The sequence below is a fragment of the Miscanthus floridulus genome, chromosome 15 (assembly GCF_019320115.1).
Source record: "Miscanthus floridulus cultivar M001 chromosome 15, ASM1932011v1, whole genome shotgun sequence".
Taxonomy (NCBI): Eukaryota; Viridiplantae; Streptophyta; class Magnoliopsida; order Poales; family Poaceae; genus Miscanthus; species Miscanthus floridulus.
In genome coordinates, this window is record NC_089594.1 from 23289073 (window position 1) to 23305448 (window position 16376).

Consider the following 16376-nt stretch of genomic DNA (forward strand, 5'->3'; position numbering starts at 1 on the left):
TAAGGATCGTACCGTTGTTGGAACTTTTGTTGAGATTGAACGCATGCCTCTCACTTAGCTGGCTGGATAACTCATTCTGACCGTGAAGCTGAGTAACTCAACTCAGGTTGGGCCCCATTCTGTAAAAGTACGCACTCTGGATGGTAGTAAGGATGTGCGGGGAGCCAGACGTGAGCCTAAGGGCAGGCCAGGCCTGAACGTCCTGATAGCTGGTTGTCCCTGATTGTGCGGCGCTGGGTGAACCCATAAAATGTGGACCGGAGTTGTACCAAAGGTGACCTAAGGTGACCGTTGATCCGGTCTGCCTGGGTTTGTGTTAGGAATAAATTTCTAGCTGGTTGTAATCGATTCGAATCGCCGTCTCTCCTGAACAGTGAGAAACTTAGCTAGCTCCAGCATCATAGTAACAGTATTATGGAATGATAGTTATGATAAACATGAAATTATTATACCGGCTATGGTTACTATTGTATGCTACTAAATGATATACCATATGTTTGGCACAGGTTAGTTGCTAATCTAGAGATGAATAACTATAATTAACTTAATGACCGAATTATGAATGTACAACTAAAGTAGTCGTTTTTTATGCAAAATATTGTCAAGCTAGCTCCACTTATAAAGCCTTGCATAATCCTTGGAGTCACTTTATTTTTGGTTTATGATGGGTAGGTCTAGCTGAGTACCTTCTCGTACTCAGGGTTTTATTTTCATTGTTGCAGATGGTACAGTTTATCATGGCTATTGCAAGAACTGCTTCTGTCCCGCTGTGGACGAGGAGCAAGCCCTTGGCAGGCATCTCTTATTAATCCCTCTCTTATGCTTTTGTGGAAGTGTGATCATGAGCTGGCACTATATTTAAACAATGTTGCAGTTGTTGGTTTCAAACTTTTAATTTGCTTCCGCTACTATTTTACCTAAATGTGGTTTGTAATAACTTTAATTCGTACTCTAATGGATGAACTGTATTTGTGAACTTTATGTAACGTGTGACATGTATGTTGAATCATGTACGATCTTGGTTATATGTTGATGGTTAATCGAGACCCTTCGTGGTATTCAACGGACTACCGGGTTTATATGGGCTCAAGTATGACAGTGCGACCGCTTGTGGGCTGCCATTGTACTTGCACTCTTATAAATTAGTCGGTTCTACTATAGGTATACCTAGAGCTAGGGTTTTGTTTGGTTTGGAGCCTGGGCTGGTGGCTGCACTAGTGGAGCCAACGTGTGGTGTGTGTTGGTTGTGTGTATAGACTGGGGTGTGTTCACCATTTCATTCAATCGGTCACCTTACCCCTTCGCCCGTACCCCTTAAAACCCCGTCCCCGTCAGCTTGACTCGGTCACCCGTTCACTCGCTCACCGCCCCCATTCATATCCCTCTCCCCATCCCCTCGCATTCTCCTCCCATAAAGCCATCGTCGGCGAGCCACCCCATCCATGCAGATGAGCGACAACGCCGCCACCACAGACTCCTTGGCTGTGCGCAATGGTGGCTCTGGTTGCAACTGTACCTCGCATTTAGCGTCTCCTCTCTGTTCCCCATCGGGTAGCCACACGGTAAGGAGTAACGAAGAGGACTCTGGTGACTCATCGGACAACGACAATAATAGTGACTAGGTAGCCGCATCCGAGGTATACATTCGTTCTCCTTTTCTTGTTCTACCCTAGGGTTTTACCTGAAGTGGCCAAAACACAATTTTTTTCATGTAATCTATTTCGATTGATCTTTTATACTGTAATCCACAAATGAATAAAGTTCTAGATACTCATTTCTGCTTGATTCATTACTCAAATTTAGGGTTTCCCCTAGTTGTTTGGCTATTGAACTTAATTGGTACCCAATTTAGGCCATTGATGAGTTAGGAACTCTATACAGTAGAGTAGATTGGATCCGAGATTGCGGGTTGATTTTGCATTGGTTACCAATTTTAGTTTTTTACCCTTATGTCTATAGGGCAATAGCGACACCTCCATCCTTGATGTTGTCTATGAGCATGATTAGACTGGAATGCACATCGTCAGGATTAGGAAGTGTGAGCATGGTTGTCACGCTGTCATGAAGAAATGTTGGGGGGAAGAACACTGGCAGGTGCTTCTTGGGTTGCCCAGTGGAGGTATTCTAAACACTTGTCCCTTTATTCTTGCAGTCCAGATTACAGTTGTTGCTATCGTACTAATATCTTGTTCTACTTGTCCTAGGAGGAGGGTGATCAGTGCCAATTTGTGGAGTGGTTGGATGAACCATGGCCGGAAAGGGTGTAGGAGAGCTTCAAGACGATGTGGAAGGAGCTCAAGGTAACCAGGCGCTATGAAGCAAGGGCCAATGAAGCTTTGCATGACGCCCTGGAGACCAGTGACACTGCAACGCTAGCTCGAGTTGCATTACAGGATGAAGTGAATCACACCAAACGTGTGGCTCAGCACATTTGTTGCATGTACTAGAGGAAGGTTGTTGTTGCTGTGATCGACAGGAGCAAGATGATGTATGTGATCTATTGCCTGCTTGGAGTGATCATCTTCCTAGTGGTTGCGCTCGTCATCAAGAACAACTGATGGACAGGACCTGGACATGAAAATGGGGTTAAGTTATTTTGTTGATGGATCAATTTGTGATGGTGTCAGGCAGTCTTAGGTAGCTTCAGTAGTGTCATGGTGAACTGGATGGATGTTTGGTGCCAGGTCTTCGGTTGAACTTGGTTTGCCAGAAATTGGCATCTTTTAATTGTGCTCATTTTAGTTTGTGGCAACTGAATGATGCTCGTCCTGGTAATGTAAATGGTCATTGAATGGTGTAGAAATGTGCTATAGGTAGCACTCTAGGCTCAAACTGATGCATGCCATGAAATGGCATATTTTGTTGCTGGTAATGTCAAGGCATTGGTGCTGCTTTCATGTAACTATTGCAGTACTATGAAATGGAACCCAGATGTTAAGTTCTAAATGCTTATTAGTCATAAATGTTTGGAGTGCTTCCTAATTGCATTCAAATCTTAGCATTACACTTGTCTAGTTGTTCAATGATTCAAAATAGAACTTGGTTTTTTCATTACACTTGCACATACATGCATAGTACATACTACTTGTACAAATAATACGCCTACATAAGCACAACTACGATCAGACAGCACAAGATGACGTCCTTAACATAGAATTGAAATCCTAGATTTTTCTTCTTATTGTCCTTGACAATAGGCTCTACAGCTGCTTTCTATTGTCCAGGGTCCTCGAGTTCGAGCTTCTTGAATTGTGCATAAGCCTCCTCATGCCTCCCTTCTTGTTGCATAACTGGAGTGAAGGTTACCTGGGTAACCTGATACCTCGCGGTCACATTCCATCCACGTGGTATACACCCCAAGCTTGCAAAACTTGAACACAACATATAGAACTTCATGATTCTCACTGCATTGACAAGTGAAAATACAAATCTCAGCACACAAGTAATCACATTTCTTAGATCAAGCACATGCACTGATAACTGCATCTAGACATTCATAAAATCAAGCATTTAGCTGTTATAGATGGTTTCTCAAACATGCAGCTACATCGATAGAATCAAACACTCAGCTGCTCAATTGTATCACGATAGCTAACTAAATAGTTCCCAACTATCATAATCTACCTAGAAATGGTTATTAAGTTCACTATTACATCACATGTAATTTGTCGAAATGGGTTCAACTGCCACACTGCTAGCATTCCATCGTAGCTTCACTTGTTTACTAGAAGGCCATCTGAGCCCTAACCTTAGCCAGATGTGTATTGATCCACAGCTCCTTGTCAAATGGCGACATCCCCACGAAGACCAATGCCAAGGCCTTGTGATCCATCAGGTAGTTGAGGCACACCATCAAGTCACTCTTGGCGAAGTTTGGGCAACCCATTACTGCTTCATAAATCCCTAGAGCGGCCTCAGCGTGGTTTCCTGCACTTATAGCAACACCAAGCCCCCAGACAACATCTGTCACTCCACTCAGCAGGGCTGCATCTTCTTCATTGAGAACCCTCTTCCTCTTGCCTAACTTCTTGTCTTCCTGCTTCTCCTTGTGTGAAGGCCCATCTTCTTTGGTAGGAGCAAATCAGCTTTCAGGTCAATGCTTTCTGCCTTAGCTGGTTGTCCAAGTGCTTCATTGGAACCCATTGCAAACCTACCTGTTGCAACACCAGAGCCAAACACTATCTGCATGAAGTGGTAGTTGACAATCAGCACATTTAGAAACTTGTCATCCTTGGCGTGATCCTACACAAGTGAAAATAGTTAGAAAACAATAGTAATAACAGTAGCAAATCTCTGAAAAGCTGATAGTAGACAATTCATATAAATTGATGTTACCTTGACATGGCCATGGTAATGTTTAGGATCTAGGGTAATCATGTAATGGTCCTCATCCCAGTTTGTGCCACTCAACTCCTTCAACCTACATACTTTAACCCATTTAGTATGCCATTTGCGCAAGTGATTGTACACCTATGTCGCGGTCACTGACTGCTGAATGAAGGCATGCAGATCCTTGGCAACAGCATTGACATGAAAGTCTTTGAACCCCTTGTTAGTCCTCACCCCTTCTGCCACTAGATTTGAAAACTTCTGCAGGATATGGGTAGACATCAGTGGCGTCCAATTCAGACGATGTGGTGCACCATTGCCTTGCTGTGTAGAAAGGACCTCTTGCACCTCGTGCACCTCTTCCCCATGGTTCATCTAAACCTCTTCCCCAAATATGTGGAAACCATTCATACCAGCCATAGCTAACACAAATATAAATAGTACATCCAATAGAACAGTAAAGGATGCACAAACAAAATCAAATTTATGGCAAGACAAAGGTTTGCATCATTGTTGACATTACAGAGCAAATACCAAATGACAAAGGTAGCAAACATTGTTTCGAATATAGACCAAATAGCAAATGACTAAGGTAGCAGACATTGTTCACATTACAGAACAAATAGCAAATGTTAAAAGTGGTAAACAAAGTTCAGATTACAAAGGCATCATTGCCTTATGGAATGGTCTCAGTTCTACATATTTTTGGCACATTAGGTCTACAAGCCATACTGCTAATTTAACATATACTAATTTGGCCCATTCCTAGTCTGCCACATCTGTTGCGCCCATTCATCTCTCTTAGTAGCCCAAGCATTGTTATCAATGACATTGTCTTAGGGTCTAGCCTGATTTGTTGGATTGGCCTCCCATTCAGACTCAAGTGGGACAACTTCATCATGGCCAAACCTAAGTATCCAGTTATGGAGGATACAACAGGCTAATACTAGCTTCACTTGGGTTTTGTAAGGATGGAAAGGCTTGTTGTATAATATCCTAAACCTATTCTTCAATGCCCTAAATGCCCTTTCAACTGTAACCCTCAAGGAAGAATGCCTCAGGTTGAAGAGCTCTCTTGGATTCTGTGGGCTTCTAACACCATACTCCCTAAGATGGTATCTTGTGCCTCGGTAGGGTGGAAGGAACCCAGGCCTGATAGCATACCCGGCATCTATAAGAAAAAACTTCCCTAGACAGAATGAAAGAGGAGAAAAATTAGAACTTTGAACAAGGACCTAAAGGACCATGGTTGATAGATTAATTCTGATGCTTATACCTTGTGGAACCCAAAGACCATCATCCCTTTCCAAGGCATCACCCAGTATGCGAGCGTCATGAGCAGATCCTTCCCAACCCACCAACACATAAGTGGATCTCATATCAAAATCCACGACTGCTAGGACATTCTGGGTGGTTGTGTGTTTCCTCCCCATGAAAGTTGCCCTGTGCCTTTTAGGAACTCGTGCAAGCACATGAGTTCCATCAATTGCACCCACACAATCCTAGAGAAATAAGAAAGTATATGAACAAGGACATCCTACAATGAAGTATGAACTTAGGTGAAGCAAAGAACTCCAACCTTGAAGAATGGGTTCCACTTCCTGCTGTTGTTTATTTTCGGGTGGACTGCACTAGATGGTGGCACAATCATCTCATTCCTTAATTCACCTACTGCATATAGGACTTCATGAAAGTATCTGCTGATGGTTTCTAGAGAATGCATAAAGAGGGGTTCGATAACCTGAATCTCTGGTTATGACCTACAACTAGCAGAAACATTGCAACTTGTTCTTCAATGTTGCTATTGATGCTGTCCCTAAGCAATGCCCTGTTGCGGAACAAATCGTAGAGCTGGAAGAAGGGGGCTCTCCTCATCCTAAGAACCTCGACACAACGACGATCATCGCTATGGTAGATGAACCTAAGGTTGCTGGCCCTTTCTTGGTCTCTGGCAGTCGTAGGTCCATAGGTAATTCCTCTTGTAGAGGTCAACATTCGCCTGAATCTGACAAACATCCAGGCAGAGATCACTATGACCAAGGCTGCGCCCCTAATGATAAGCTGCCGACGCCCAGTTTCACGATCCATGACGCTAAACAAGAAATGGGACATCAATTAGTAAGACATGGACCCCAAATCGATGGATCGGCTGCGTCACCACATGGTGCGCCACCTAGATCCGTAAAGAAATCAATGACTTTACCAACAAATCAGAACAAACTAGGGTTTGGGTAACCAAATACTTGAACGTTTACAGCAGTATGACTCGAACCCTAACCAATTTCTAGGACCGGCTGCGACACCAAGTGGTGCGCCGCCCAGATCCGCAAGTATCATCGACCAAACACATAAAGCTTAGCAAAGAAATGGAACGAAATCGCCCTTACTGTGTGCGAAAGGTACTGAAAACAACACGCAAACAAAAAGAGACGAACGAGAAGGGATTGAGGCCTCATACCACGGACCTTCGGGCCTTACCAGCAACGCTGACGGAGTTCATCGCCGCCGCCGGCACACCAAGAAATGGAAGACAGTGTGGGCGAGAAAGCGAGAGAGCGAGAGGGCGAGAGTGCGAGCGAGAGTGGCGCCTGAGTGGAGAGGTGAGTGAACAGTTACCTAAAACCCTAGTCGGGCGGTGAGAGCTCGCTTATATACGGTGGCCAGCCCAGGGCACCCGGGTCCCACCTCCTTACGCGCGGGCGGAGCTGGGCCGAGCCTGGCTCCAGGAAAACGGCCGATTCGGCCGTTCGACTCTGGCCAAGCTCTGGGAGTACGTCTGGCTCTAGTTAGCCAGGCCCCAACCCATCTACAAGCAACCAAACAAGCAAAAGCTGGCTCTAGGAATCAGGCCATGGGTTGAGCACCCAACCAAACACATCCGATATGATGTACTCCCTACTTCCAGAAAAGAATGCAATTATGTGAAACGTGCCGATCAAACTAGCCCAACTTCAACCAAGTATATGGTAAACAGTATTAGCATTTATGTCTCAAAAAATATTTATTATCAAAATATATTCTATAACTAATCTAATGATACTTATTTTGTCTTATTAATGTTAGTACATTTTCATATAATTTTAGTTAAATTTGAAATTGCTTGACTTCTTGAAATATGATAATTGAACGGAGTGAGTACCTACTGTACGTGCGTGAGCAGCGATCTCCAACTTGGCGGCTTCTTTTTCTGTCCAAAACGACAAAAGCAAAAGCTTCAACTTGCGCCTTTCTGCATGTCACGGGTGTGTGTACACAACATGCATCAGTTATCTGATTTCCGGCCACCCCGGTCTCCCAATCAGGCGTTAAATCGGTGGAAAACCTTCGGTATTTGCTTGCCTGCTGCTTGAAGATTTCATTTTTATTATTAGTACCATGCACCCGGCCGCGGGTATATATATTGGCCAAGGCACTACTCAAGTTTCGGTTTTGTTACCACAATTGTCCGGCGATGACGCTTATATATATATGTGACGCCGTCAATGCATGCCAAACCAATCGGAATCGTTTTAAATGAAGAAAAAGCAAGTACCCCAGATGTTCTATGCAGTTCATGCACAACTTCTGCTTGTACCCCAGATTGCAAAATTGTTCTGGCAGGAAGTTCAGACAATGACAGGTGCGAAACTGCCTCGGCTGCATCCTGCATCGTGGGCGACTGATCTCCTGCTATCTGAGGTTTGCAGCGACAAGAATCGATGCATCTTCATCATTGGTATGTATGCCCTATGGATGCAAAGGAACTCTCGCCGCCAAGGTGAAGCTGTGAAACCGATCAGGTTAGCCGTTCAATGGGCCATCGACACAGCGTATGACCTCTGGCTACTCAGCACGCCTCAGCAGCAGACGGTCTCACAGCGAACTGCTGCAGCTTGGCGACTGCCACCAGAGGGCTGGTTCAAGTGCAATACTGACGGAGCTTTTTATCCACAACGGGGGCGGGGAGCAACTGGAGCTGTACTCCGTGGCCACACCGGTATTTTCAATGCAGGATGTGCACGGTGTTACCCCCATGGCCTGGATGCTCTAACCATGGAGGCCCTAGCCTTCAGAGGGCGTGATTCTTGCAAAGGATAAGGGAGTACAGCGGCTACAACTTGAAACCGACAGCCAAGAATTGGTGAAGCTTTGGAGGCTGGGGCGAATCAACGATCTCGGCCGGATCTCACCAATCATCAGGGAAACTCGAGAGCTTTGTTTATCTTTTCATGCTTTTGAATTGATGTATTCTAGTAGAATTTGTAACCGAGTTGCTCATACACTTGCTAAGCAGGTTTCCGGGGACAACAGGATGGTAGAGTGGCAATGTGCTCCATATTGTGCTGCTCACCTGGTTACCGCTGATTGTAACCCTGATGTTTTCATGCAGGCCTGGCCCGGCCCCGGGGGGGGGGGGGGGGGGGGGGGGGGGGGGAGCTATACTATTAGCTATAGCTGGTATACGTACTCCGGTCCGATCCAATAGGAAATATGTACATGGCCCCATAAAGGAAATAGCAGGAGCGCTATACGCGAGAGGAAGAGTCGTTCGATTTCCCTTCCGCCGCGGCTGCTCTCCTTCGTGGCTCGGAAAAATGGCTGGTGCTGATTTGTTATGAGAGAAAAATATTGTTATTTTGCTAAAACGGTACGGCTGATAAGTTGAAGCGAACAGAGCCACATGTAACTGATATACTATTAGTTATAGCTGGTACACGCACCTCGCAGGCCGGCCACGCGTGGCTACTCCGCTCACTCGCTGCGCCCGGCGAGCCAAGCGAGTACGACCCTAGGAGTGTACCAGACGTCCTCAAGTCCATACGTGTTCAGGTAAAGTGCTATGCCCAATTGCCCATATTCCTGGCCTAAGCCCCTTTGTTGATTGTTTAATCAATGTTTAATTTGCCTAATTGCCTTTGCCTCCGGTCGTTATTCTTTAGAACCTCTTCTATGATTTTAATTTGGGATGGTACTTACTAATTTCTAATTTTCTAGCGTCCTCATGTTACCAAAATGCATGCATTTAGAAGTGAAAATAGAAAAAAAGACATAGATATAATTTTTATGCATATCATTATAATTAAAACGAATGGCTCATCTTTCCTGCTTTGCTCCAAGCCTATAAATTGACAGGACCGGGCCTGGTTTCACGAGTAATGAAAGTCTAAAGTCGCAAAAGAAAAAAAAAAACTTCTGCTTGTAAAAAAACAATTCGTACAGCACACTTTTTAAATGCCTACCGTGTGCTGTGAGGGATGTAACTATTTATTATATACTAGTAGTACAGTATGGACTATGAAGAAATGCCACTATATTATACGAGTACCAAGTAGGCCCCAGCCGTCCCCAACCGAAGCGTCCCTGCTCCGTTGGCTCCGGCGGCCCTCTCGCACTAGGACGACGAATCAACGCCCCGCGCAACCCATGGCGTGATGCAGCTCCGGAGCTCAGCAGCACCCGGCGAATGGCGGCGCGGCGATGGAGCCAAGAGAGAGGCCAGCCGAGATGCAACCAGCAGCACTGTTTCCGTACAGTACTCGTACGACAGTGGCACGAGAGGTGCAGTAATAACTACTACGGCCTCGTTTAGATTGTGGAAAAATTTCAAACCGATGAATAGTAGCACTTTCGTCTTATTTGACAAATATTGTCCAATCGTGGATCAACTAGGCCCAAAAGATTCATCTCGTGATTTCGAACTAAACTGTGCAATTAGTTATTTTTTTTACCTACATTTAATACTCCATGCAAGCGGCTAAAAATTGATGTGACGGAGAGAGAGTGAAAAAACTTGGAATTTGGATGGCATCTAAACAAGGCATACTACTACGTAGCAGGTGGTAGGATCCGTGTCCTCGGCGTCACACACACGTGAGTCCCATGCCCGATGGATCCCTCTCGGGTGTACGGAGTAGTACAGAGGTTGTTTACTGTCCGCGGCCATGCGAGAAAAAAAAACTTGGGCAGCCACGTAAAGAGAGTCGTCGTCTGGCTGTTAGTACGTGTGTGTCACAGAAAACTAGTTGGTTCCGCTTCCTCACCACCCGTGCCCGCCCCCCTCCCGCCGCCCCGCCTCTTCTTTATATACCGCACCACCTCGCCCTCGCCAGCTCGCCACACGCCCACACATCTCCTCCGTCCCGCTCCTCTTCTCCAAATCCTCCTGATCACTCCCGCCGCCATCACCGCTCCACCAGCAACCAACCCAAGGGCGTGGGCGCGTGCGTGTGCTTGGCGGCGGCGGCCATGGACAAGGGCTTGGCGCTAGCGTCGTCCGACGACGTCCACCAAGGCCACCCTTCTGGGGTCACCGCGAGCGCAATCGGCGTCGGCGCGGGGTCCTCCTCCTCGTCGTCGTTCGCGAGCTGGCGCGCGTACGGGCGCGCGCTAGCGCAGACCCCGCGCCGCCTGTCGCGCCGCGCGTTTGCCGCGACGGCGCCCCGGGAGGAGATGAGCCGCGTGCGGGCGCGGTCGGGCGCCGACATGGCCCGGGCCCTGCGGTGGTGGGACCTCGTCGGGCTGGGCCTGGGTGGCATGGTGGGTGCGGGCGTCTTCGTCACCACGGGCCGCGCCGCGCGGCTCTACGCGGGGCCCGGCGTCGTGGTTTCCTACGCCATTGCGGGGCTCTGCGCGCTGCTCTCCGCCTTCTGCTACACCGAGTTCGCCGTCGACTTGCCCGTCGCCGGCGGCGCCTTCAGCTACCTCCGCGTCACCTTCGGTGAGTCCTGAGTCGTTTGTCGTGGGCCGTGGCCGCCCCGCACCGTCGCTTGGTTTCGTCCCGTTTCTTCCGTTCCTCTCGTCGTCTTGGCGATGTTTTCTTTCCTTTCATGGATTCCTTGACTCCTTATTTTTTATACAGAAAGATCACTGTATTTGTGATCAAGGAATTGAAGTGCCTCTCGTCGTCTTGGCGATGTTTTCTTTCCTTTCATGGATTCCTTGACTCCTTATTTTTTTTTATTCTTACAAAGTAAGATTTGTTTTTTCCTTTACCACCCTACGAAAAGATTTGCCTTTCACTTTGTCGTCGGCAGTTAATTCAGTTTCTTTTTTTTTCTTGTCTCAACAGCACGAAATCATCGTAATAATGCACTTCCAAATCAAACATAAAATCCGCATGAGAGGAGGGGGGTTTGTCAATTGGTTGCTATTTATACCTGGCACGAACGGTTTAAAAAACGGACTGGGACGACGACGGTGACGTCCAACAGAAATTATCACGGGCCCAAACACAAACCGCTTGCCCTTTTCGCCCACATCCGCATGAGACGGAGACCGACCCAAGCAAGACCTGGTTTTTTTTTTTGTTGATTGAAGGACAAAGGGTCACGGTCATTTTCGCAGGCTCGCAGCCACCGTTTCCTCCGTCAGTAAACCATCCTGCATTTGCCGTGCAGATTCGCATGGTCCTCCGACCTCCGTTAGTAAATCCTCCTAGCTGTACTTTATTCCGGTGACCTCGGGCTGACTGACAGCGACCGCTGCATCGTACGTCGTCTGCTGCTGCAGGGGAGATGGCGGCGTTCCTGACGGGTGCGAACCTGATCATGGAGTACGTCTTCTCCAACGCCGCCGTGGCGCGCAGCTTCACGGCCTACCTCGGCACGGCGGTCGGCGTGGACGCGCCCAGCCAGTGGCGGATCACCGTGCACGGCCTGCCAGAGGGGTTCAACCAGGTGGACCTCGTCGCCGTCGCCGTCATCCTCCTCATCTCCGTCTGCATCTGCTACAGGTACGCGTACGCCGCGCGCTCCCTCCTCTCCTTCTGAATCTCTCGTCTCGTGATGTCAGGCTCGATCATGTGTCACCGTAGCACTCAGGTTTTTTTTTCTTTTTGTTTTATAAAAAGATTTTATCGTGGTTGCGAAAAGGATATTTGTTGTTGCTTCCAAGTGTCACTCTTGTTGCCTCTTCGTGCCTGCCTCTGCTCTGCGTTAGTGGGCAGTGGCACGATGAGAAGGAAAGGAATACCTGGTTTTCTGTGCACTCGAAAGCAAGTGCACGACACTCTCGTGTCCTGTCCTCCTCATTTTGCTGCCTTGTGGTTGCATGCAGTACTCCATGGTTCTTCTCCGGAAATATTCCTAAGGTTCAGACAAAGCAGGGTCGATCAAATGGAGATTTTGTTCCGTTCCGTGGCAAGGAATCTTGTCGGTATCTGTTTTTCCAGTGTTGGAGTACCCTCCTTTTGGTTACGTGGTCGAATGTTTTTATTACACCAAATGCTGGTGAACTTTGTCGAAAGAAGAGGATCAAATCAAAAGCTAGTAGCTGCTAGTCTAGCGACTGATTGGAGCAAATGCTGGGGAATTCTCGTACCTTTCTTTACACCTCATATAGTTCAAGAACCACACAAATCCTTGTGTAGCACAGCCGCGGAAATTAGGATTGGAGCAGCGTCGATCCTGAATGACTGAGAGAGATTGTGTTGTCTAAACAGTAAATTTTGCTACAAACACGTAAACCTGTTCTGACAAGTTTCCCTCTTTTCCTGCTCTTCTGCGATCAATCGCACACAGCACCAAGGAGAGCTCGGTGGTGAACATGGTGCTGACGGCGGTGCACGTGGCGTTCATCCTGTTCATCATCGGGATGGGGTTCCGGCACGGCGACGCGCGCAACCTGACGCGGCCGGCGGACCCGTCCCGCAGCCCCGGCGGGTTCTTCCCGCACGGCGCCGTGGGCGTGTTCAACGGCGCGGCCATGGTGTATCTGAGCTACATCGGCTACGACGCCGTGTCCACCATGGCCGAGGAGGTGGAGCGGCCCGCGCGCGACATCCCCGTCGGCGTCTCCGGATCCGTCGTCCTCGTCACCGTGCTCTACTGCCTCATGGCCGCCTCCATGTCCATGCTCCTCCCCTACGACGCGGTACCACCTCTTGCTCTGACGTTTTTTGCCTGGCCCATGTGTCATTCACATGGTTTCTTGTTCTGCTCAGTCTATGAAACTTTGAAGATGCCAAAATTCTGCCTAGTTCAAGATTCCATCTAACATAAACAGCGTTTGAGAATCAGAGAGAGGGTAATGAGGATATGCTCTTTAACATAAAGGTCGATTGGGTGGCTATAGTTGCACACGACACGATTGATGCTGCTAGTACTGATTTACAGTACACGGACCTTGGAGGCCTTCCATTTCTTCTTGTTGTGGAAAATAGCCTATATTTAGAGCTCATCTTTGGGTGCGTAGGTTAGAAGAGTTGGTGCCAGGCACCAGGCAGCCACTGCATCTGCATCTGATTCTTGGCACCGGCTTCTGTTTGTTCCATGTCCCCCTCAGCTTTTTTCTGGGATGTTGGTGGCGTGATTTGGGAGGAATCTGCCGTCCCAATCGCTCCTGGGCCGACGGCCTCGAATCCACTTTTTGCAAATATTAACAGAAGCAAAAGGAGAGATTTTTCGCTACCTTTTTCGATCGTGTGGTTGTCTTCTACCGAGTACTACATGCGACCACGAATAACAGTGACAGCCAGTAGAAGTAATCCTCAGTCAAGCTGACTAGAATCGATCTGCCACAGTTCTTTTTCACCACCTGGTCCGGTTGTCTGAATGTTTCTTTTTCTTTTGTTTGGTTTGGTGATGATGAAGTGCACTGCAGATTGATCCGGAGGCGCCGTTCTCGGGGGCGTTCAAGGGGCGGGAGCGGTCCGCGTGGGTGTCCAACGTCATCGGCGCCGGCGCCAGCCTCGGCATCCTCACCTCGCTCATGGTGGCCATGCTGGGGCAGGCGCGGTACCTGTGCGTCATCGGCCGCTCCGGCGTCATGCCGGCGTGGCTCGCCCGGGTCAACCCGCGCACCGCCACCCCCGTCAACGCATCCGCCTTCCTCGGTGCGTATGCGGTTCCGTCCGTTCCAGCTCTTTAATTTGACATTCTGACGCCGATGGGTGGGCGGCGGCTGACTTGCTTGCATCGCATCGCACGCAGGCGTCTTCACGGCGGCGCTGGCGCTGTTCACGGAGCTGGACATCCTGCTGAACCTCGTCTGCATCGGCACGCTCTTCGTCTTCTACATGGTGGCCAACGCCGTCGTGTACCGCCGCTACGTCGGCTCCGTCTCCGAGCTCGCCCGCGGCGGCAGCGGCGGGGCGAGATGGCCGACGCTCGTGTTCCTCCTGGTCTTCTCCCTGGCCGCGCTCGCCTTCACGCTGGCGTGGAAGCTGGTGCCACCCGAGCCGCGAGGCGTACGTGCGGGCCTCCTGGCGGCGTGCGCGGCGCTGGCGGTGGCCGTGGTCGCCGCGTTCCAGGCGCTGGTGCCGCAGGCGCGCGTCCCCGAGCTGTGGGGCGTCCCCGGGATGCCCTGGGTGCCCGCCGCGTCCGTCTTCCTCAACGTCTTCCTGCTGGGATCGCTGGACCGCCCCTCCTACGTCCGCTTCGCCATCTTCTCCGCCGCCGCGCTGCTCGTGTACGTGCTCTACAGCGTGCACGCCAGCTACGACGCCGAGGAGAGCGGCCGGCTCGACGTCGACGGCGGCAAGGTGCAAGACGAAGCGTGCACGGTGGTGTAGTACGTTGCGTTGGGCCGGGGTGTCTGGCTGACGTCATAGAGGACTAATGCTAATCCGGTGTGGCTCACTTGCGATTTTTAACACGAAAGGTCGTATGCTGACAAGACCACAGGAAAAGAATCTAACAAGGGCGGGTGATATATATATAACCATATATACAACCCGAAGGAAATAGACCAGAACAAAGGCTGAGATATGTATTCTGTAGTAACTTTGCAAAGATGAAAAATGTATATGCCAAGCAAAGAGAGATGCATATATTAATTTTATCCTATGGACTTCCTTCGAAAATGTTGTGATGCTGTGGGTGAATGATTTAATCAACCTCATGAATTTACTTATAACTTTTATGTATAACATTTTGCATGATAAAAATCTATGACCACTTTTTATTGTGATTTTTTATACAACTTTATAGCGGAACTTATCACAACAAGTTTTCATGATGACATTTTCTTTTTCTTTATTGAAAGAGAGCTTTATGGGGCTGCTTTTTTTTTTTTTTGCACAAAACACTATTTTTTTAAAACAGATTCATGGGTAAAGCTATTTTGTTTCCCATCTCAAAGGGATAAGATGGGAGAGAGCTGAAAAAAAAAGTAGCTTATCAGCTTCATCTCACACGTGTGAGGCCCAGCATGAAAAAAGACTACTTATGTCCAAGCAGAGAGAGAGAGAGAGGGAGGGAGGCGCCGAGGCGTGGCCTGCCACCTGCCGGGGCACGACCGCCGGGCGTAGCCGCCAGCGGCGCGGCTCGCCGGAGCAACGGACCACCGGCGCGGCTCGCCATAGCGCGCAGGGCTGGGGCGCGTCCGCCGGAGGCGGGCGACTGGAGCACGGCTGCCAGGACACAGGGTGGGGGCACGACCGCCGAGGACGCAGGGCCGGGACGCTGCCCCCGGGGGCGCGAGGCCCGGGCGCCGCCAGCTAGGGGCGCGGCCGTCGGGGACCGCAAGGAGGGTCGCCGCCGCTGGGTGCGGGCCGCCGTGGGGGCTCGCGGACGCAAGGTAGCCGCTGGCCACCGGATGCCGCTCCTCCAGTTCTCCCGTGCCTCCCGGGCGCGGTGGTGGCGAGAGGACGAAGGCCATGGCCGCGGTGTCCTGGAGGCAGTGGAGGGGCTAGATCTGTTGCGCGTGGCGGAGCGGAGCACGAAGAAGAAGGTGGTGGCGGTGTGCTCCGAGCTCCCGGCGGTGATGTTGGAGCCGTGCGGGGAGGATATTGCGGGGAGGAGATGGGGAAGAAAACGCATGGTCGTGGTTGAAGAAGGAAGAGAAAGGGCATTACAGTATTTTCATTCTTTTGGGTATCATGCGAAGCTATTTTGCCAAAGTCTAAAAAAAAAACAACTTAGCTTCGTTGAGTAAGCTGTTCATGAAGCTGAAATGCAAAAAAAAAATAACTTTATTAGTGAAGCTGAGCTGTGCTAAACTGGGCCTATGTACATGGCGTTCAGCTGGTAGGGTTTCGGCTCGTTTCCGTTTGTTTCAGCTTGTTTCAGTTTATTCTCTCTCACAGAATACTATTCAACCATCCAAAATCATCCAAAACCAGCCAAAAC

General features: G+C 49.2%; 1 protein-coding gene across 2 annotated transcripts; it reads left to right on the plus strand.

Moving 5' to 3' along the window:
* The first annotated feature begins 10416 nt into the window (after positions 1 to 10416).
* On the plus strand, positions 10417 to 15090 carry LOC136508083 (cationic amino acid transporter 6, chloroplastic-like). 2 transcript variants are annotated; one of them, XM_066502698.1, is made up of 5 exons: positions 10417 to 11026; positions 11653 to 11728; positions 11818 to 12040; positions 13909 to 14140; positions 14238 to 15090. In XM_066502698.1, the coding sequence occupies exons 1-5, from the start codon at positions 10555 to 10557 to the stop codon at positions 14816 to 14818; spliced, it is 1584 nt and encodes a 527-aa protein (XP_066358795.1). In that variant the 5' UTR covers positions 10417 to 10554; the 3' UTR covers positions 14819 to 15090. The 2 variants fall into 2 exon arrangements, with proteins under 2 accessions (XP_066358795.1, XP_066358794.1); XM_066502697.1 differs by lacking the exon at positions 11653 to 11728 and adding an exon at positions 12828 to 13179.
* Positions 15091 to 16376: the final 1286 nt, after the last annotated feature.